The sequence below is a fragment of the Ornithorhynchus anatinus genome, chromosome 21 (assembly GCF_004115215.2).
Source record: "Ornithorhynchus anatinus isolate Pmale09 chromosome 21, mOrnAna1.pri.v4, whole genome shotgun sequence".
Taxonomy (NCBI): Eukaryota; Metazoa; Chordata; class Mammalia; order Monotremata; family Ornithorhynchidae; genus Ornithorhynchus; species Ornithorhynchus anatinus.
In genome coordinates this window covers 483,281-505,104 of record NC_041748.1, presented here as the reverse complement: position 1 = coordinate 505,104, position 21,824 = coordinate 483,281, and the positions used below count along the sequence as shown (strand labels likewise).

At 61.8% G+C, this 21,824-nt stretch overlaps 1 protein-coding gene across 2 annotated transcripts; it reads left to right on the top strand.

Annotated features, from left to right (window-relative positions):
- The first annotated feature begins 2,386 nt into the window (after positions 1 to 2,386).
- Positions 2,387 to 21,535, top strand: RBM39 (RNA binding motif protein 39). Of its 2 annotated transcripts, none has more exons than XM_029049005.2 (17): positions 2,387 to 2,669; positions 3,990 to 4,053; positions 6,068 to 6,117; positions 9,632 to 9,826; positions 10,638 to 10,703; positions 10,798 to 10,848; positions 13,190 to 13,307; positions 13,421 to 13,573; positions 14,081 to 14,218; positions 16,284 to 16,349; positions 16,537 to 16,741; positions 17,029 to 17,106; positions 18,701 to 18,733; positions 19,201 to 19,282; positions 19,406 to 19,511; positions 20,334 to 20,412; positions 20,511 to 21,535. In XM_029049005.2, the coding sequence occupies exons 2-17, from the start codon at positions 4,003 to 4,005 to the stop codon at positions 20,609 to 20,611; spliced, it is 1,572 nt and encodes a 523-aa protein (XP_028904838.1). In that variant the 5' UTR covers positions 2,387 to 2,669; positions 3,990 to 4,002; the 3' UTR covers positions 20,612 to 21,535. The 2 variants fall into 2 exon arrangements, with proteins under 2 accessions (XP_028904838.1, XP_028904837.1); XM_029049004.2 differs by having other exon boundaries at positions 10,795 to 10,848.
- Positions 21,536 to 21,824: the final 289 nt, after the last annotated feature.

Sequence of the window (21,824 nt, the reverse complement as noted above, 5' to 3'; positions counted from 1 at the left end):
CTCAGCTGATAAGTGGGGCGGGGGAGGGAGGAGGATTAGAACCCACGACCTGTGAGTCCCAAGCCGGGGCTCTTTCCACCGAGCCACGCAGCTCCTCAATTATAATGAATATTATAACTACGATGATCAATTATCTATCGATTGGCCGCTCCAACGTTCAAATGGCAAGATCGAGGGTGTTGTGTCCCCTGGTCTTGCGGTCTGGCTCCCCCGGCTTCTAGACCGTCAGCCCGTTGTTAGAGAAGCAGCGTGGCTCAGTGGAAAGCGCCCGGGCTTGGGAGTCAGAGGTCATGGGTTCGAATCCCTACTCCGCCACTTGTCAGTTGTGTGACCGTGGGCGAGTCACTTCATTTCTCTGTGCCTCACCTGCCTCATCTGGAAAATGGGGATTAACTGTGAGCCTCACCTGGGCCCACCTGATCACCTTGTATCCCCCCGCAGCGCTTCCAACAGTGCTTGGCACATGGTAAGCGCTGGAAGCAGTGTGGCTCAGTGGCAAGAGCTCGGGCTTGGGAGTCAGAGGCCATGGGTTCGAATCCCCTCCCCGCCACTTGTCAGCTGGGTGACTGTGGGCGAGTCACTTCACTTTTCTAGGCCTCCGTTTCCTCATCTGTCAAATGGGGCTGAAGACTGTGAGCCCCACGTGGGACCACCTGATCACCTTGTATCCCCCCACAGCGCTTCGAACAGTGCTTGGCACATAGTAAGCGCTGGAAGCAGTGTGGCTCAGTGGAAAGAGCTCGGGCTTGGGAGGCAGAGGTCCTGGGTTCTAATCCCGCCTCTGCCACTTGTCAGCTGGGTGACTTTGGGCGAGTCACTTCACTTTTCTAGGCCTCAGTTCCCTCGTCTGTCAAATGGGGATTAACTGGGAGCCTCACGTGGGACAACCTGATGACCCTGTATCTCCTCCAGCGCTCAGAACCGTGTAATTAATTAATGTTGGTATTTGTTAAGCGCCTACTATGTGCAGAGCACTGTTCTAAGCGCTGGGGGAGATACAGGGGAATCCCACATGAATCCCCATTTTACCGCTGAGGGAAGTGAAGTGACTCGCCCGCAGTCACTTGACCAGTGGCAGCGCTTAACGCATACCAACATTATTATCATCGTTGGATGGGGATTGTGTCTATCTGTCGCCTGGTTGAGGTTTCGAAGCGTTTGGCCCAGTGTTCTTCACAGAGTCGGGAAGCAGCGTGGCTCAGTGGAAAAGAGCCTGGGCTTCGGAGTCAGAGGTCATGAGTTCGACTCCCGGCTCTGCCACCTGTCAGCCGTGTGACTGTGGGCCAGTCACTTCACTTCTCTGTGCCTCAGTGACCTCATCTGGAAAATGGGGATTTAACTGGGAGCCTCACGTGGGACAACCTGATTCCCCCGTATCTCCTCCAGCGCTTAAAACAGTGCTCTGCACATAGTAAGCGCTTAGAACAGTGCTCTGCACATAGTAAGCGCTTAGAACAGTGCTCTGCACATAGTAAGCGCTTAGAACAGTGCTCTGCACTTAGTAAGCGCTTAGAACAGTGCTCTGCACTTAGTAAGCGCTTAGAACAGTGCTCTGCACTTAGTAAGCGCTTAGAACAGTGCTCTGCACTTAGTAAGCGCTTAAAACAGTGCTCTGCACATAGTAAGCGCTTAGAACAGTGCTCTGCACTTAGTAAGCGCTTAAAACAGTGCTCTGCACATAGTAAGCGCTTAGAACAGTGCTCTGCACTTAGTAAGCGCTTAGAACAGTGCCCTGCACTTAGTAAGCGCTTAGAACAGTGCCCTGCACATAGTAAGCGCTTAGAACAGTGCCCTGCACTTAGTAAGCGCTTAAAACAGTGCTCTGCACATAGTAAGCGCTTAGAACAGTGCCCTGCACTTAGTAAGCGCTTAAAACAGTGCTCTGCACATAGTAAGCGCTTAAAACAGTGCTCTGCACATAGTAAGCGCTTAGAACAGTGCTCTGCACATAGTAAGCGCTTAGAACAGTGCTCTGCACATAGTAAGCTTTTAACAAATACCAATTTTATTATTATTTTATTATAATTCATTATTATTATTATTATGAATGACTGGCGTGTGGGGCCTGAGGAGACTGGAGGCGGCGCGAGGCCTCTCCTCAGCGCCCCGCCCCCCCCCCCCCCGTCCCCCAGCCCAGCGGTTGGCGGCGGCTCGTCGGTCTCGCGAGACTTGGCGCCTGGGGCGGAGCCCGCGAGGCCGGGGTGCGGGTGACGCAATCCTCCCGAGCGGTTGGGCGGGGGGGGGGGGGGAGGGGGCGCCCGATCTCGCGAGATCCGCCGGGGCCGGCGCCGGCGCCGTGGTCCAGATCTCGCGAGAGCCCTTGCTGCGGGGTCGGGGCGGCCCCGTGCGCGTGTGAGGGAGTTGTGTGTGAGGGAGAGAGAGAGAGAGAGAGAGAGAGAGAGGGGGGAGCGGGGAGGCGGCGGCCGCCATTTCAGGGAGTCGCAGGCAGCGTCGCTCGGCCGGACTCCCCCTCCCTTCCCCCGCCCGGTGCGGGCTCGCCGGCCTCCTCCCGCCCGTCAGCCCGCGCCCTCCGCGCCGGCCGTGGGGCCGGCCGGTCACCGCGGCCTAGGTCGGAGCGCCCAACGCTAGCGGCGGCGGTGGCTGCACCGGACCGGACCGGACCGGGACCCCGCGCCCCGAGCTCCCCCCGCGCCTCCGAGCCCTCACAGGTGAGGTCAGCCGAGCCGACGCCCGCCCGACTGACCTCACGCCCAGGGAGGCCCGGGGCACCTCAACATGGCGCGGCCGGAACCGGGCCTCCCCGGCCCTTCCTCTTTCCCCTTTCTTTCCCCCCCTTCCCTCGTTCTCCCTCCTTCCCGGCTCCCCGGAGGGAGGGCGGCCCCCTCCGGCCCCGGGGGAGCCAAAGTCCCCTCGCCCTTGGTGGCACCTTTCCCGGCATCCTCTCCGGCCGCCGCCATGAACAACCCCGGCCTCCTTCCTGAGGGGAAAGGACCGGCCGGGGGGAGGGGGCCCCAACACCGCCCCAAACGCCCCGCCATCGGCCCGTCCCGCTGGGGGCTTCGGCCCCCTTCTCCGTCCGCCCGCCCCCCGTTGTCTCTCTACGCGCCACGCCACGATGTTGGCATTCGTTAGGCGCCGACTACGTGCCCGGCACTGCTCTGAGCGCCGGGGGAGACCCAGGGGAATCGGGTCGGCCCCCGTGGGGCTCCCAGCCTCCCCCCCCCCCCCCCCCCCATTTTCCAGATGAGGGCACTGAGGCCCAGAGGCGTGACTCGCCCACGCGGCGGACAGGTGGCCGAGCCGGGATTCGAACCCACCACCTCCGACTCCAGAGCCCGTGCTTAGGACGGTGCCCTGCACCTTGGACGCGCCCCGCCAAGGCTCTCGAATCGAGGGGCCGAGTGGGGATTAGAACCCACGTCCGGGCTCTTGCTCCTAGGCCACGATGCCCCCCCCCCCCCCCCAACCCCGTCGGTGTTGGTATTGTCCCCTCCCGAGCGCCTAGTACAGTGCTTCGCGCACTTGAGGCAGCGCGGCCCGGTGGACGGAGCTTCGGAGTCGGAGGCCATGGGTTCGACTCCCGGCTCTGCCCCCCCTCCCCCCGTCAGCTGGGTGACTGTGGGCGAGTCACTTCAGGCCTCGGTGACCTCCTCTGTAAAATGGGGATGAACTGGGAGCCTCACGGGGGGACGACCTGATGACCCTGCCTCTCCCCCGGCGCTTAGAACAGTGCTGTGCACATAGTAAGCGCCTAACAGATACCCACCTTATTATTACTTTGGTTTTCTCCCCCCCCCCCTTTAGATTGTGACCCCGTTGGTGGGCAGGGACAGTCCCTCCCTGGCGCCCAGTTGTCCAAGCGCTCAGGACAGTGCTGCGCACACAGGAAGCGCCCAATAAATACCAAACGAACGGGGCGCCCTCCACCCCCCCCCCCCCCCCCAAACCCCACCGACGGATTGGACGGTCGCCCGCCCCCTTCCCCCCAACTAACGGTCCGCTCGGACCCCTCTCCGTCCCCCCCGCAGGTGCGCCGCCGGGATGGCCGACGACATCGACATCGAAGCGATGCTCGAGGCCCCCTACAAGAAGGTGAGAAACCCAACGTCGGTGAGGTTCGGTCTCGTGCCCTAAATTTAGCATTATTCATGAAACTACTGCTGAGTTGTAAGCTAACGTCCCCGGAGCCCTGATGATTGATCTTATCGGAGATGCATTACGTGTAAACTTGCAAAGTAAAATATTTGCTGTTGATGTAAATAATATTGTGCAGTAGTTTCACTTCAGCGTGATGAATAAATGCCCATCTATCTCTCTTTGTAGACTTGCCTAACGATATCTCACCTCTACTCCCATGAATTCACCTTTGATTCCAGTGTGAACTGTCAATCATAAGGTAGTAATTGAGTGACGTATCGCTGTACCGTGGTCCCCTAGGGAAAAAAAAAAATTAAAATTAGAAAAAAAAAATGATTAAGACCTACCTAGCTCCAGTTTGGTAGAGAGAGAGAGAGAGAGAGAGCAACAAGGCGAAACCAGTGGTTTGGGAAAATCGCAGGGGTCCAAGAATAAACCTGGTTCATCCAGTCCCGTGGCAGTTAAAACCTTTTGGAAAGGAGAGCCTTCTCAGCTCAAGAAATGAGTGAGATTTGGACCCTTTTTTCTGTTGTGGTGGTGGACGAAGACCGGTGGTGGCCCATCTTTAAACAGGGCAGGTGGCCATCAGCTGCTGGGTGTTTTTTGGTTTTTTTTTTCTTTTTGGCTTTTTTTCGTTCTCGTTTTTGTGGTTTTTTTAAAAATCCAAAGCACGTACCCGAAATTCTTGGATCCCTGAGAAGCAGTATAGCGAGTTGGAGAGAGGCAGGCTCACGGTGGGCAGTGTCACGTGATAGCCGTTTCCCCCCCCCCTCTTTATTTGATTTAATTTTTTTTAACCGGACGTAGCCTTGTCGTTTGGGATCTGCCGTAACCCCTCGATCCCGCAACCCTCTCCCGAGAACCGTTTCCGCGGAAGCCGGCCAGGGCGGTAGCCCCGGACGGAGAGCCAGTCGGTCCTCTGGCCCGTCCCTCCCCGTTGACGGCAGACGTAGAGCATTCTCTCCCCAGACGGCGGTGAGAGCGTTAACCGAAATTGCATGCGTGGGCACTGGTTTCACAAGTCGTGAACGTTTAGCCTTGTCTCCAGGGGATAACTGGCGTGATGAAAAGTAAAAAAGAAAAAAATCAATAAATAATAATGGAAAAGCAGCTATTTATTTTGGCGCGTAGAGCCTGACCATGTGGTACCAGTTTTGGATGAGTACTTGCTAGCTGTAAACACTGTCTTATTTCGTTTTATGGCCTACTTAAATCTCGAAGAACTACTGTCTTAATTTGTAAATGTTAAGATTCTTGTGCTGTAGATTAACATGGATATTTTCCATGTAAACAGGTATGGAAATAGGGAATGTTTAGGCTGGACTGGTGGATTACCGATGGCTTTCTTGGGAGTCGACGTTACTAAAGCAGTGTGAATCCCTGTTTGCTTCAGGGCGAGATGTGTGACAGAGGTGGCTTCAAGCTCTTACAGTCCCAACCCTGCAACGGAAATGGGCGAAGATCTCAGGACTGGCATCGGTCACAGGAAAATCGATAGTGGCTGGCTGCTAGCGGGCGGGGCCGCTTGGGGCTTAGGCAGAAATAGAGCCGGGGGTGCTGGCCGAAAGAGACCAGAGCACGTGGAACACAAAACACAAACCATAACCCGGAAGCTTCTCTTGTGTTGCGTAGACATTACCCCTAACCGCTCCACCGCTGTAAACCGACAGGATAAACTTAATATCTCGACTGTGTAAGAAAAGCACCTCACACTCCAATTGCCTTACATGCTCCGTGTCATTCCTGCACTTTGTTATTACTGTCCGACCTAACTGTTAAAAACAGCCAAGCGGTTGAACGGACACCCACCTCCATTTTTTTTTTCCCATAGCCCGACACATTAAACCGTAAAGAAGTAATTTAGTTTTAAAATTGTCTTGTATTCTCTTATTCCTGTTCCCTTTACCCTTTGACAACTTGAAATGTTTCCACTTCGTCCTCACGATGTTCTTCTATCGACCCCGCTTAGGATGAGAACAAGTTGAGCAGTGCTAACGGACACGAAGAGCGCAGCAAGAAGTAAGTGTGGGGGTGGGGGTGGGGGGGGAGCGGGTCCCCGGCGGCCTCGAGTAAGACCCCCCTCCCCGAGCAGCGTCCGCAGCGACGCGCGGCCCAGCTCGCCCGGAGACCGTCGGCCCTGAGCGTCGACGCGCCCGAGTTGCGGATCTTGGCTTAGCCGGGTGTGGTTTTTGTTTTTCCACCCCGCCCCCCCCCCCCCGCCCGTCGCGTTCTTTGCCTCTCGTCTAACGCGATCCGTGTGTCGCTCCGCCGTGGCCGGTGGGTCTCGGGGGCCGGGGGGCCGGCTGGTCCGTGGTGCCGGATCCTCTCCGCGTCGCTGCGGGTCCCCGGGGGCGGAGGGGACCCTCGAATTTGGTCCGAGGAGGTCAAAGGAAAGTCAAGCAAGGGCGAGCCGCCCGCTCTCCGGGGCAGCGCCGGGTCCGAGCCGGGGAGACCCGGGGAGGGTCGTCGCCCCGCCCGTACCGGGGGACGGGGGCTCTGGCCGGCGGAGGGGGAAGCGGAGGCCGGAGGGCGGCCGCCGGAGCACTTCCCGTTTCTCGGTTCCGTTGACTCACCCGCGGAAGTTGTCGAGCCCTCTCGGGCCCCGCACCCACCCCCCCGGGCAGCTGAGGTTGGCCGGTCCCCGTGTCCGGCGGGGGCGGTCTGGCATCGCGCCGTGTCACCGCCGGGCCTGCCCTTCTCTTGGTGCCTACCGCGAGGGAGACCCACGGTCGAGAGTTTAACTGGGGGCGATGTTTTTTTGCGCCAAGGGCCCCTCGGAAGCGCTTCCCGATATACGGTCACCTCGCTCTCCCTCTCGGAAGTTCTGTGAGGCAGGGAGTCGCTTCCACAGGCGATCGGCGAGGCCTCGCTGCCGTTGGCCGACGCGCTCGGATGATGGTGGTTCTTCAGCTGGGCAGAGCGGGCCGGAGGGGTGCGTCTCCGTTGCGGGGCCCCGTCTCTGGCGGCCGTGTTTTTCCCGACGGAGGTGGAGCCGGGGGTTAAAACCCCCGGCTCCCGACTCGACCCGTCAGAGCTTTCGCGGGGCAGCCGCAAACCTGGGGCGGAACGGGCGGCGGTTGGATTGACCGATGGTGACGGACCGATTGAGGGGGCCCGGCGAAATGGCGGTGGAAAAAACGGACCGGTGACTCGGGGGGGGGGGGGGGGCCGGCTCTGGCACCTTTCCTCCCCACCCCCAGAAGTCTCTTCTCCCCGGGAGGGGAGCGGAATACCTTTACCCTTGGGGCAGGCCCCTCGGCCAGCTGCTCGCCGCTCCTTCTCCCTCAGGGGCGGCGCGGCTCTGTGGGTCGGATATGGGCCCGGAGGTCGGAAGGGCCGGCCCCGCCCCTCGTCTGCTGTGTGATCTTGGGCAAGTCCCATTACTTCTCCGGGCCTCGGTCCCCTCGTCTGTCAAATGGGGATCAAGACGGGGACTGCATCCAACCCGATTTGCTTATATCCACCCCCAGGGCTTAGTAGAGCGCCTGGCCCGTAGTTGCGCTTAACGGGTGCCACGGTGGTTGTTATTGTCATCCTGTCTGTCCCCGGGAGAGGCCGGCCACCGTGACCTCACACACTCGGGGCCCGGACTGGCGTCGATGCGGCGCGGCCCAGAGGTGGTGGCCTAGCGTGCGGGTGAGCGACTTGCGCACACCGGCCTGGGGTTTCTTTCCGAGAGGAGCCAACTCGGCACGGCCGTAGCAGTAGGCGCCAAGCACTGTACGGAGCGCTGTGGTAGTCAGAGGACGATCGGAGGTTCCCGCTCGGTGCGGGGAGGGAGAGGAGGTATTTCAAACCCATCTTTATGGAGGAGGAAACCGAGGCGCAGAGTGGCTCGGCCGCGGTCACGCAGCGGCAAGGGTCTCGGGCCAGGTCCAACCCTGCCGAGGCTCTGGGGCTGATAGCCTACGTCGGAGCGACGAGAGGAGCGGCCGCCGGGGTCGGGTGTGGCTTTCCTGGGGCTAGACCTCTGTGGAGAGAGTGCGGGGAGGCCTCGTCTCTGGAAAAAATTAGGTGCGAAAATTACGCACCGAGGGGCTCTCCGGACAGAAGTCAGCCAACTCTGTTCCAGCAGATAATCACGTGGCATCTACTGGTGGTTGTTTGCTCTGTGGTATTGGTTAAGCCCTTTCTGAGTAGGTGCCAGGTACATGAAGTCCCGGGGTGGGTACAAGATAGGTTGGACTCGGTCCCTGTCCCATCCGGGGCTCTCTGGCCGAAGCGGAAGGCGGAGTGTTCGATCCTCATTCGACAGATGAGGGAACCGAAGCCCAGAGAAGTCGAGGGGCCCGAGGTCACGGAGCAGCTTGGCAAGTGGGTGGAGCTGGGATCAGAAACTGCCGCCGCACGTCATCGTGGTCCGTGGCCGTCGGACCCGGGCGAGCGCGGCGGGTAGAGGTCCCGGAGGTGGGAATCGGTTTTATGGTTCTGTTGAAACCGGGGGAGGTCACTGCAGCCCAGGCGGGTGGCCGTGCCTGCGGTCGGAGGTTTCCTGCCGCGGGCCGTTTCTCTTCCCGCCCCCCCCCCCCCAACTCGGGGCGGGTGACATTCGAGAGGGGAGGGTCAGGTGAGGCGCGGGGAGGGATGGGGCTTGCCGAGGGACACGTGGGCCCCCCGGGGCTCCTGTTGCGGTTCTACCTTTTCCCCCCCTTGAGCGAAACCCGCCTCGAGAGGCCAGGAAGAAGGGCTATCAAGGGAGTTGGCTGCCTCCCGGCACTCGAGGGGGCCACGGGGGCACCGACACCCGCCCCCCCCTTCCCCCGAGTTCTCCGTGGGCCCCGCCGGGGAGGGGGCCGGGGCTCCATTTGGCCCTATTGGACTACTCACCCCCCCGGGCCTTTGCTTCCGGCTCAGACCCACCGATCGGTCCGGGCAAGCGTCCGGTGTCACCGGCCGCCCTCCCGCTCATCCCCTCGATGACTTCTTTTAGGGGTGATGAGCGAGCGTAGCCGGGAGGTTGCCGGCCGGCGGGTGACGAGCCGCAATCGTCAGCCTCTTAGGTGCTCCCCGGCTCCCTGGAAAGCTCAGCACATCTTTGGGATCAGGGCCTGGGCATCGAGAGTCTGGAAGGTCGGCCTTCTCGCTTCCTATCTTGGGAACCTTGGGGCATCTCCCCCCCCCCCCGCCCACCCGACTCTGCTTTTAGAGTCTCGGCACATAGCAGGAGTAGGGCGCTGTACGAAGTGCTTGGGAGAGTGTAAATATAGCAGAGTCGGTAGAAACGTTCCCTCCCCTTAACGAACCGACAGTCTAGAAGGGGAGGCAGACGTTAGTATTGGATGATATACGACGTCTACCTTATAGACGTTACGTGTACAGGTGGTGCGGGCCTGGGGGGGGGCGGAGGGAGCTTTATCGGGGGATGGGCGTTTTCCCTGACCAGTCGGGCCGTCAGTTCGGGCCACCCCTTCGGTCAACCGCAGTGCGGGTCGTTAAATCGCCGAGCCCGAGAACGGGGAATGGCCCGAGAGGGACGACTGTAAAAGCGAAGCCCCCCGGACCGCGTCAGGTGACGGGTGTCCCCTCTCCTCAGGAGAAAAAAGAGCAAGAGCCGAAGCCACAGTCATGACCGGAAGAGAAGCAAAAGCAAGGAGAGGAAAAGGAGCCGGGACCGCGAGAGGAAAAAAAGCAAAAGCCGCGAAAGGAAGCGCAGTCGGAGCAAAGAACGCAGGCGCAGCCGCTCCCGGAGCCGAGAGCGCCGTTTCCGAGGCCGCTACCGGAGTCCCTAGTACGTCCTTCGGGATCCCGCTCGTCTGACCCCGGGCTGGGGCGGGGGGCGGTGACGGGCGTGCACGGGGGGCCGGTGGAGCTCCGACTGACAAAGAGCGTAACCGGCCCAGCCGTCGAGGAGCTGGCAGGCTAATTAACGGGTCAGGGGGTTTGTGGGGGAGGAGCGGGGGGGGAAGGGCAGAGGGCAGGACTATCTCGCCGCCTTCCAGGCGCATCCCGGCAGCCCCAGGAACCCACGGGCATCCTCGCCCGCCTTCCCTCGGCCCCCTCCGGCCTCTCCGGGGGGCCCGGAACCGAGTCCTGGAGACGGTCGCTTGGAGGAAATCCATATACCCGGCTCGTTTCCTTTGTGCCTTTTAATTTTATTTTACTTTTATGTTCGACGCAGTCAGTTCGACTCAGAGAAAACCAGTCGAGGGAATGAGGTGTTGTGGCTTTAGGAATGTGGATTTTCCGATGACTGACTTGGGGAGGAAAAAAAAAAAGATCCCAAGTTGAGATGTGGAAAGGCCAAAGTGGGTGAAATGCCGCCTTCACCGCGGTGGGGAAGTGACCGAGCTGGGGTTCGAACCCAGGTCTCCAGACACCTGGTCCCAGGCTGCTCTTTGGATGCCGGCCAGATGGCGGGTGCCTTTTGGGGGGGGAGGGTTACTAGGGTTACCGGGAGGGCGTGACCCTCTCCGGGTGGGACCCGAGAGCGTTTCCCTCCAGCCGGGTAATGGGTCTCGGCGGAGTCGGGCTAGAGTCTTCCACCGTCGGCGAGATCAGTTTAGCCTAATGGTTGTGTTTTCTACTTCTTGCCTTTGAAGTTCCGGGCCCAAGTTTAACAGCGCCATCCGAGGAAAGATGGGCTTGCCTCATAGCATCAAATTAAGGTTTGAAGAGACATTTCCGCCGGTTTTTCCCCGGTCTTTTAAACAAGCCGTCGCCGTCCGGTTTGGGTAACTCGGCTTCTTTCTCTTGTAGCAGACGCCGCTCCAGAAGTAAAAGTCCATTCAGAAAAGACAAGAGCCCGGTGAGGTCAGTATTCCTCTTCTTGGATGCGGTGGTCGCCTCCTGAGTTCCCTGTCGTCTCCTGGCCCCGAAAGGAAACAGAGGGAGAGATCCTAACGACTCCAGGGGTGTTGTGCGCCCGTCCCCGTCTACACGTAGGGCCAGTTGGAGGGAGGGAACGCGGGCTCCCGCCTAGGTGACGAGGCTCCGACTGGCCCGGAGACGGAGGTCTACATCCGGAGGGGCAGGGAGCGAAACCCACGTGCGTGTACAGGCCAGAGCGGGTTCCGTACGGAACAGGGCGACGGCCCCTGGCGTCCCCGAGCTCGGGAGAAGCGGGCAGGCCGTGGACCCCAAGGAAGTAGGGAGGGCCGGAGGGGGCTCGGGAGGGTCCGCGCCCTCGTGGCGCGGGAGACCCTCTCTCGCAGTTGCCCGTTGTGGGTCGGTCCGACCCCTCCGGACGATGCGGTCTCTAGGCCTCCCTCGGGCCGCCCCCCCCCCCCACCCCCCCACCCCCAGCAGTGGGGCGAGGCTGACTGGGCCAAAACATTCATTCATTCACTAGTATCTATTGAGCGCTTACTATGTGCAGAGCACTCTACCTAAGCGCTTGGAACGGACAGTTCGGAGCCGGTCGGTCGCCGGCCCGCCTCCTCGTCTCGAGGACCTCGGGCAGCCTCCTTGGCGTCTCTCCTGGAGTGAGAGGGGCTCCGGCCTTTAGCCCAACAGCTCGTGGGCACCCGTGGTTATCGGGCCTCCACCCCGCATCGGGCGCAGCTGGCCGGAGGCGGCCCGCCGCCCGCCCTTACTGACCCCCATTTTGGCCGGCCGCCCCTCCCCCGGGGGCCCGGGAATGAACGTCCTCTCTCACTCGCAGGCTAGGCTGCGCGGCCTTGGGAGGATCAGGCCACCGATGTCCGTCTTCCTTTCCCTGGGTGGGTATCGAGGCCGGGACCCTACGGAGGCCGGGCGGCCCGCCGGGCCCAGCCTCCCGTCGGAGGGTTGGACGGAGGGAGCCCCGGCTCCGCACTGGGTGTCCCTCCTCATGTTAAGGGGCAGCCCCCGGACCGCAGGACCCCCGGGGGGGGTTGGGGGCCGGAGGGCCGGGGCGCGAGTTGCCATCCAGGCTCCCGCTGAGGCTCGCAGTCGTCGTCATCGGGGGTATTTATTGAGAGCTCACTATTTGCAGAGCGCGGTACTAAGCGCTTGGGGGTCCAATAATACAATAATAATAATGATGGTATTTGTCAAGGGCTTACTATGTGCCAAGAAGATTTGGTGGACAGGAACGGGCGAGGGGCAGGCAAGGCATCCGCAGCGGTACGACCCGGCCCAGCAGGCGCTTACCGGCCAGGTTGATGGAAACGGGGAGGCCAAGCAGAGAGGCAGAAGGTGGCGGTTGAGACTCCCCAGAGGGGCTTGGCCCGGGGTCCTGTCACTCTGCCTCGTGGCGGGCCGGGAGCAGCCCGAAGCCGGCCAGGATGGGCACCGCGGACGGGGCTCCGCTGCAGGGATTCAGCGGTGGTTTTTATCGAGCGCTTACTTTGATTCATTCGTCCATTCGGTCATATTTATTAAGCGCTTACTGTGGGCAGAGCGCTCTACTAAGTGCTTGGGAGAGAGCGGTACCACAGGAAGCGGACACGTTCCCTGCCCACGATGAGCTTAGAGTCCACAGCAGGCGGAGACAGACATTAAGGAGCGTGGCTCAGTGGAAAGAGCCCGGTCCTGGGAGTCAGAGGTCATGGGTTTGAATCCCGGCTCCGCCGCTTGTCAGCTGTGGGAAAGTCACTTCACTTCTCTGGGCCTCAGTTACCTCATCTGTGAAATGGGGTTGAAGATTGTGAGCCTTACGAGGGACAACCTGATGACCCTGTATCTCCCCCAGCGCTTAGAACGGTGCTCTGCACATAGTAAGTGCTTAACAAATACCGACATTATTATTATTCTCCTCAGGGGATGGAAAGAGGGCGGGGCAGCAAAGGGCAGGAGGAGTCCTTCCCCAGCCCAGTGCCCTGATTTTCCCATCGGGCCCTTGGCTGCTGAGGGGTCCCTCTCCCTCGACAAACCCTGAAAGGAAGACACTGGGCCGGTCTTTCGGCGGCAACCGCGGTACCCCGACCTCGGCCCCGTGGGTCACCGGATAGGCAGATGGGCAGGGCGGCCGTTGGCCCTCGGATCACCCCCCGAGTGGCAGGCCGGAGTCGCTCCCTCACCCACCCGAACGGACGTGCGTCCGAGGGAGTCGGTGACCCCCCAGAGAAGGGCCGCGAGGGAGAGGAGAAGGTGGTCAAGCCTGGGCGAGGGCTGCGTGTTCCGGCCAACGTGGCGGGACTGGGATCTCAGACCGGGCCTCCTCCCTCCCCAGGGAGCCCATCGATAACCTGACTCCCGAGGAGAGAGATGCCCGCACGGTGTTCTGCATGCAGCTGGCGGCCCGCATTCGGCCGAGAGACCTGGAGGAGTTCTTCTCCACCGTTGGCAAGGTAACGGAGGCGCGCTACGGTCACCCCTCTGGGCCCCGCTCCCCGGACTCCGGAATCGGGCGGCCCGCCCGTCTCGGGCCCCGGCTCTACCGGCAGCTTCTCCGTCGCTCTAGGTCCGGGACGTGAGGATGATTTCCGACCGGAACTCGCGGCGTTCCAAAGGCATCGCGTACGTGGAGTTCGTCGACGTCAGCTCGGTGCCTCTCGCGATCGGCTTAACCGGCCAACGGGTCCTGGGGGTCCCCATCATAGTTCAAGCGTCCCAGGTAATGGTCTCGCCGGCCGGAGGGACTCTCAAAACGGGCCGCTCCCTCTGAGGCCCGGTCTCGGCGAACGGGCGTCTCGGCCGGCGTGTGGGGTTGCCTCGCCGAGCGCGGCGAGGGGGGCGGGGGTCTTACCCGCTCTGGGCTCCGAAACGTGGCCCAAGAAGTTGCCCTCGTGCCGTGGAGCTCGACGTGGCGGTCCGGGCCGTGTGGGGTGGGAGCAGAGCGGGCGGGGAGATTCTGTCCCTGTGAAGTCTTCCGTCCAAAGGCTTGTGGACTAGGTGGAAAGTCAAGGGGGTGCGGTCGGGTGGGCCTCTGTCGTCAGAGGCGCCGGGGAGTTAGCGCTCTGGTAGTCGCGAGTAAGGTTAAGAGCCCCACCAAGCGAACGCCCGCGGCCTGACGGGGGGCTGGGGGGCGAGGGAGGGTCCAGCCGGTTAACTTGGGGCCGTGGGCCTCTGCCAGTGGACGACGGTGGCTGTAACGGGGCACTCCCTCCCTCCCTCCCGCCAGGCCGAGAAGAACCGCGCGGCCGCGATGGCCAACAACCTCCAGAAGGGCAGTGCCGGGCCGATGCGGCTCTACGTGGGCTCGCTCCACTTCAACATCACGGAGGACATGCTGCGGGGCATCTTCGAGCCCTTTGGCAGGGTGAGGCGTGCCGGGGGGATCCTGGGGGACCTGGGGGGTGAAGAGAGCTTCGGCTTCCAGCCCAGCGTCAGCCTCCCGGCCTGCTCCAGTCGTATCACGGACAGGGAGCTGAAGGCCGTCTGACCCCAAGCTGTAAGAAAGCGGCGGGCCGCTGTCGCTTCCCCTCGTCTCCTTAACCTGTGGTTTTCTAAGCACTTCATACGAGCCGGGCACGGTACCGAGCGCCGGGGAAGGTAGAAAGCTAATCAGGGTGGACACAGTGTCCCAAATGGGGCTCGTAATATTACCCCCCCCCCCCCCATTTTACAGATGAGATGACCTGGCCCAGGTCTCGCGGCAGGCAAGTGGCGGAGCCGGGATTAGAACTCAGGTTCTGACTCCCGGGCCCCAGGTTCTATCCGTTAGGCCAAGCTCGCTTTCTTCAAGTGCCCTGTTCCTACTTGGGAGTGGGGGTCGGGTGGTGCTCTGTGAGTTGGTACTGTTGGTCGCCCACAGTAGCGTCCAGGTTCTGAAGCTTGGAAGCGTTCGTCAGTCTTCCTGTGCAGAGCACTGTGCCCAGCACCTAGGAGGGGCTACGCGATTGGGTAGGCCCAATCTCTAGCCTTCGGGAGATGAGTCTGGAGGTTGAGAGCAGTGCCAGAGTAGACGGGGGGCGGGGAGGGTGGGGGATAAGTGGCGGCTCCAAATCACTCTGCGGGCCAGCGGAGCCAGTTCGTCTATTGACGTACTCTCCCAAGCGCTTAGTACAGTGCTCTGCGCACAGTAAGCACTCGATAAATACGGCTGAATTTCCCTGCCCGGCTCTCAGCGCAGATTTCGATTGGTAGCAGGCCCCCTCAAAGGGTTCTTCGCCCCTTCTGCCGAACTGCGCTGCTCAGTCCTTGAACTGTGTATCAGGAAGCTTCCATTTTCCTACTGGTTCCATTTATCGAGTAGCACGGACTCCCGGGGAGCGTTGAAGCCCCAATCACCCGAGGCCCTAACTGTCTTGGAGGAAGTAGTCCTTTTTTGTCCGGCTGCTCCCTGGGGGACAGAAAGGCCTCCACAGCCCCCCCGATCCTTCTCCCCACCCCACGCGTTCTTTGGCGACGCTACCTCGTTTCTTTTCTGCCGGTCGTTAAGGCGGGACGCTGAGGGAAGCCTGCGTTGGGGAACGTAGGCGAAGTGAGGAAGGAAGCCGCGGCTGTGGAGGAGGCTGGGGCGGGGAAACCGAGGTCTGGCCCGTCCCCTTAAGCTCATCGTGGGCAGGGAATGTGCCTGTCTATGGTCGCGTTGCATTCTCCCAGGCGCTTAGTACAGTCTGCGCGCTACGGGCTCGACAGAATTGACCGTCTTGACTCCCCGTGGAGCTGTCGTCCCGGACCGAGGGTCCCCACGCTCTGTCCGTCCTGCCGCCGACCCGCCTGGTCGTTGGCGGGATCCGGCTCTGGATGCCCACTTGCGCCGAGGGAACGGTCGGGTGCCCGCGCCGGGCACCGGACTCCCGCGGAGGCTTCCTATCTCTCAGATCTGCTGCTGGGTCTGGCTGAGGGAGGACGATCAGTCGGTGGAGTTTATGGAGCGCTGCTTGTGTGCCGAGCCCTGTACTAAGCATTTGGGCGAGGGTGACGCAAGGAGCTAATAGGCTAGAAGGGAGACGTGAATATTAAATAAATTACAGATACGGATATGAGCGGCGCGCTGCTCACGGCGGGGTGAAAAGTATTTAAAGAGGGCAGATCAGAGCTGCAAGGGTGATGCAGAAGGGAGGGGGAAAATGAGGGTTTAGGCGGGAAGGGGCTCTTGGGGATGAAAGATGGGTTCCGTTTCCATCTTTAGTTTGTCCAAGGTGAATTGCAAATCCTGCCTTTTAACCCAACACATTTAGCCAGATCGGGTTGGGGGGTTTGGGAGGTGGATTGTCCAACCGGGGTGACGGGGCCTGGTTTTTTTCCACCGACTCCCCGGGCGTCCTGTGGGCCGGCGGGCGCCGCCCGACTGCCCGAGGCCGCTGCGCGCCACGAGATCCTGTGACGGGACCCTTGGCGAGCTGGCTTGTGACGGTTGTCCTGTCCTCTGACTCTAGATCGAGAGCATCCAGCTGATGATGGACAGTGAAACCGGACGTTCCAAGGGATATGGATTTATCACGGTAAGCGTTGCGGGCCGGGGAGACAGGACGGGATCTGCCGGGCGAGGAACAGGTCCCGCGTTGATTCCTGAAGGGCAGAGGGTTACCGCGGGACGTGGGAGCGGTTCCCCTGGTGGCCTCCTTGGCGTGAGTTGGTCTTCACCTGTCTGGTCCGTGTCGTTCTCCCCCCTCCCCGCCCGCCTCCCAGTTTTCCGATTCGGAGTGCGCCAAGAAAGCCCTGGAGCAGCTGAACGGATTCGAGCTGGCGGGGCGGCCCATGAAGGTGGGCCACGTGACAGAGCGCACCGACGCCTCCAGCGCCAGCTCCTTCTTGGACAGCGACGAGTTGGAGAGGACCGGGATCGACCTGGGGACGACGGGCCGCCTGCAGCTCATGGCCAGGCTGGCCGAGGGTGAGTCGGGCCCGGCCGGGAGGTGGCGGGGAGGGCCGGGGAGGGGTCGGCCTTGGCCTCCTCGGGGTGGCGGGGTGGGGGGCGGGATCGGAGAGGGTCAGGCTTCACAGGGGGTCGGGCGCGACCTGGTGGGACCGGGCCTGCGGGTTCGGGGACCCCGACGACGAGCCGAGACGGAGAGACGTGGAGTCCCGGGGGAGGCGGAGGTGGGGGTGCCCCGTGAGCGGAAGAGGGGGGCTCGTCTCGCTCGCTCTCTCACACGGGTCCGCTCTCGATCTCTTTTGCAGGTACTGGCTTACAGATTCCCCCCGCGGCCCAGCAGGCCCTGCAGATGAGCGGATCCTTAGCGTTCGGGGCCGTCGCGGGTAAGCGGTCAACCCCTCGTGTCGGAGCCTTGGATTCGAGGACCCTCCCCTCTCCCTGCCCCCCTCCGGGAGCCCCAGTGCTCCCTTGGCCCCCGGGGAGCGGTTAATCGACGGTGTCGGTCGAGCGCCCACTGCACGGAGAGCACTCTCCCGGGCGCCTGGGAGAGAGTACAGTGTAACGGGCGTAGGCAGACAAGTTCCCTTCCCACAGAGAGCTTGGAGGGAGCAAGGACGTCGAGGGGAATGTCGTGGTCGCTCGGAGACTCTGATCCCTGGCCGCGGGGCTTCCTTTCACAGGACGCTGCCCAAAACGCTTGCCTCTCTCCGAGGGGCTTCTGCCCACTTGTCTTGGATCCGGTCAACGTGGCTGGGGCTGCCCGAATGACACCCTGTAGCTCCTGGGCCCGTTAGTAAACACCGGCGGTGCGTGTTGCCGGCGAAGGACAGCAGCATCGGGAAATGGTTGCCGAGAAGCGGCCCGGCCTCGTGGAAGGAGGCCGGGCCAGGGAGTCAGAGGACCTGGGTCCTGATCCCAGCTCCGTCGCTCGGCAGCTGCGTGACCTTGGGCGAGTTCCTTCGCTTCCCTTAGGACACCAGCGTAGCCCGGCCAGAGGGGCCGCTTTACTCACGTACCTCGGTTCCCTCATCTGCTGGGGATTAGGACCGTGAGCCCTGCGCCCGACCCTGTTAGCTTGTGTCGGCGCTTAGTAGCGCTTGGCACGTAATAGAGGCCCATCAGATATATTCGAAGAAAAAGGGATGCCGTCTCTAAAGTGGCCGCCTGCGGACTGCTCTCTTCAGTAGTTGAGTGCCCAGTCTGTGCGAAACACCCAACTCGGCGTCTTAGCGATAGCAGCTGGTTCGCGGGTTCACGCCTGGGGTCCACGGAAAACAGTCGGGGTAGGGTTTGGGCCGGTGGCGGGGCGTGTTTTAGCTACCCGGTGGCACCTCGGTCATCACGGCGCCTCCCTCGGGGCCTTCCCCGAGACCGCTGAGCCCCGCGGGGGCGGGAAAGGCAGAAAGAAGAGTGGTCGGGTGGAGGCCGTTTCCCCGAGGACCCTCCCGGCTGGCACAGGAGAGTTGGGGGTGGCGAGGACGAGTTGTCAGGTGGCAGACGGGTCGGAAGGCAGAAGCGGCGGGACTAGTAAATAGAGCGCCGTTCGGGGAGTCGGGGGGATCTGGCTTCCGATCCCAGTTCCGTCACTGTCTGCCGTGTGACCTTGGGTGGGCCACTTAACTTGGGGGCCTCGGTTCCCTGGTCTGTAAAATGAGGATTCAGACGGCGAGCCCCATGTGGGACTTGGACCAGTCCCGACTTGATTGGCTTGGGTCCACCCCGGTGTTGAGCACAGTACCTGAGCGCATGACAGAGAGCGTTAAAAAAAAAAAAAAAAAAGGTCGGGTGGGTGTGGCCGGAGATGGTCTGCCATTTTGTCAGAGGTGAGAGGGCTCTGAGATCTCGACAAGAACCTCATCCCCTCGGGGAACCTATCCCTCGGAAAGCTCGGAGCGTTCGTCTCCCCTTTCCCTTAGCACTCGGGAACTGGGGGAGCCCCTGCCCCGAGCTAAATTCTTCATGTTTTCTTTGTTTTAGATTTGCAAACAAGACTCTCCCAGCAGAGTGAAGGTGATTTTTCTTTTCCTCTTCTCATTTAGCATTTCTCAATCCTGGCAATGGGATGCCTTAGCAACACACACCCGCTGGCCTCCCCCGAGGCGGATTGAGATGCGGCCTGCTTTGCCCCCCCCCCCCCCCCCCCCCCCCCCTTGAAAACAGCCCCGAACGTCCCCGTCGCGAAGCGGCCTCGCTTCGGGCTTTACCACCCTGTTGGCTGCTCGTTAGACGCTCGTGGTCGAAGCAGTCGGGGGCGGACCAAGGTCCACTGGTGGTGCGATGGGGGGCGGGGGAGGTTGGGCAGCGCAAGAAGTACAGACATCTTCACCCCGGGGATGGGGGGCCGCTGCTTGACGCCACTGGCGGGAAAGGGGAAGGGCGACGGGAGCCCACGTTTGGCACCGGGGAGACGTGGGCCCGTTGTGGGTCTCGAGAGGACTGATCTGAGTCCCGTCCCGTCCCCCCCCTTCTCTCGTCAGTCACGGCGTTGGCTGCCGCTGCCTCCGTACAACCACTTGCCACTCAGTGTTTCCAGCTGTCCAACATGTTCAACCCACAGACGTAAGTGCAGATCCGTCGTGCGTCCGCGCGTCGGGGAGGGCGGCCCGGGGCGGGCGGCGGGATCCGCCCAGCTGGGCCCCCTTGAGGAGGTGTAGCTGGAGCTCACCTCCCGGCGTCTCCCAGGGAAGACGAGCTGGGCTGGGACACGGAGATTAAGGACGACGTGATCGAAGAGTGTAACAAGCACGGAGGAGTCATCCACATTTACGTCGATAAGAACTCAGCTCAGGTACGTCGGCCCCGTCGCCGGCGGGGGGCCCTGGCACCGAAAGTTGGCGCCGCCGTGGTCCCCGCGATGCCTGCCCTCGGGGGTTTCCGGTCCAGCGGGGGAGACGGGCGCTAAGATGAGTCACCCAGGGCACCCTAAGAGGGGGGCGTCGGGGAAAACCCTCCCGCCTAGCGAGGTGGTAGGCGGGAGGCTGTCCCGAAACTTGGCCTTAAACGAGGGAAGTCACGTCGCATCTGTACCTGAGGTGGTGGTCAACCAGGGGAGCGGTGGGATTCCCCGACTTTAGTGATATACTTATCGGGCGTCGACTCTATGTCGAACACATTTCGAAGCACGCCGGTTAATTTAGGGTGGACCCGGTCCCTGTTCCTCGTGGGCCTCCCGGTGACACTGATTGGGCGCAGATAGAACAATAATAATAATGTTGGTATTGGTTAAGCGCTTACTATGTGCCGAGGACCTTTCTGAGCGCTGGGCTAGATACAGGGTACTCAGGTTGTCCCACGTGGGGCTCGCCGTCTTAATCCCCATCTTCCAGATGAAGTGATTGAGGCACAGAGAAGTTAAGTGGACTTGCCCAAAGTCACACAGCAGAGATGAGAAAGGGCGGGGTCTCGGTCTCGCCGTGAGCTCAGGTCAGAGCGGGAGACAGGGAGGTCTGCCCCATTTCACGGCCGGAGGCAGCGTGGGACCTCTCCGCCTGGGTCCGGGCCTCGAACGAGGGACTCTCGGCCGGAGGGAGGAGACGCTCCTCGCGGAGGCGGCGGGCGGCGGTCCCGGCCCAGCCTCTCCCCGGCCCTGACGGCTGTCGGTGTCCCACAGGGCAACGTGTACGTCAAGTGCCCCTCCATCGCGGCGGCCATCGCGGCGGTCAACGCGTTGCACGGAAGGTGGTTTGCAGGTGAGTCGGCCGGGCCGGCCCTTTGCGGTGGGCGGGTGAGGGGCGGATGGAAGCGGGGACCGCCCGACGCCCCCTCCTTTCCTTTCCTTTCCTTCCAGGTAAGATGATCACCGCCGCCTACGTCCCGCTCCCGACGTATCACAACCTCTTCCCCGACTCCATGACCGCCACACAGTTACTGCTTCCGGTTCGACGATGAAGGAGGAGAGCCTAGTCCCGTTTTTGTACATAGCTTTCTTTTTTTTTTTTTTTTTGGAGGAATATTCATCCCGAGTTATCTTTTATTTAGGTAAAACTAAAGAGGAAAGGGTCTCTTGTCGTTCATGTTCCACTTGCCGTTGACCACGGGAAAAAATTCAGAAACGTCAGCAGGAGCGCCGCGCCCGGGCCAGCGGCCCCGCGGCCGTGTCGCCGCCGGGCCGCGGACGGCGGGGCGGAGGAGTCCCCGGCGCTCGGAGGGGCGGCCCTTCCCCGAGAGGAAGGCGGCGGTGGGGGTGGCGAGACCTTTTTACCGTTTTGACGAGCCTGGACCTGCGGAGCGGCGGTTCCATCTGACCTCTCGACCCAAGCCGCCCGGGCCCTAGGGGCTGGCCGTCGTCCGCCCCGGGGGCCGGCGGGGGGAAGCCCCCGGAACAGGCGACGGACGGTCGGTCCGGCGGGGGCGGCGGGGGGAGACGGCGCGGGCCGGACGGCGATCCTCCCCGCGCGCGGTCCGGAGGCGGGCGCGGCGGCCGGCCGGGAAGGGGAGACGGCCAGGGCCCTGGCTCTCGGTGGTAACTTTTCAATTAACGTATCTCGTACACGTTTCTTTGTAAATACCGTGTGTTCTGGTGTGTCTCCGAGGCCCAAACAAAGCGATCCCTGCCTTTCCTCGGCTCCCGGTCTCGGCGGGCGGGCGGGGCGCCGGCCCCCCGCCCCCTCGGAGCGGGGACCAGGAAGTACAGAAAGGCGTTTTGTCTGGTTGCATATAATCTTTGCTCTTTTTAAGCTCTGTGAGCTCTGAAATCTATTTTTGGGTTACTTCAGTGTGTTGGACAAGACAGCTTGGTATTTCTATCAAATGACTTTCATATTGCAACAATCTTTGTAAGAACCACTCAAAATAAAATTCTCTTAAAAAGGCCTCGAGGAGCGCTCGGTCTCCCCAGCGCGTGGGTCGCGGCGCTCTCCTCCTCCGCCTCGGGGGGCCGGAGTCGGAGGGGAGGACCGGCCGGGGCGCTCGGTCTGGGGGTCCGGGTCGGGGGCGGCGCCAGCCCGGGCCTTGGCGCTCGGGTTTCTGCGGAGGCGGGATGGCCGGGGGCGACGAGGGGACGTCCAGAGGGATGGGGGGGCTCCCTCCCTCACTGGGTTGAGGGGGACGGGGGTCTCGGGGGCCCCCCTCCATGGGGACCGGGGGGAGCGACAGGACCGGA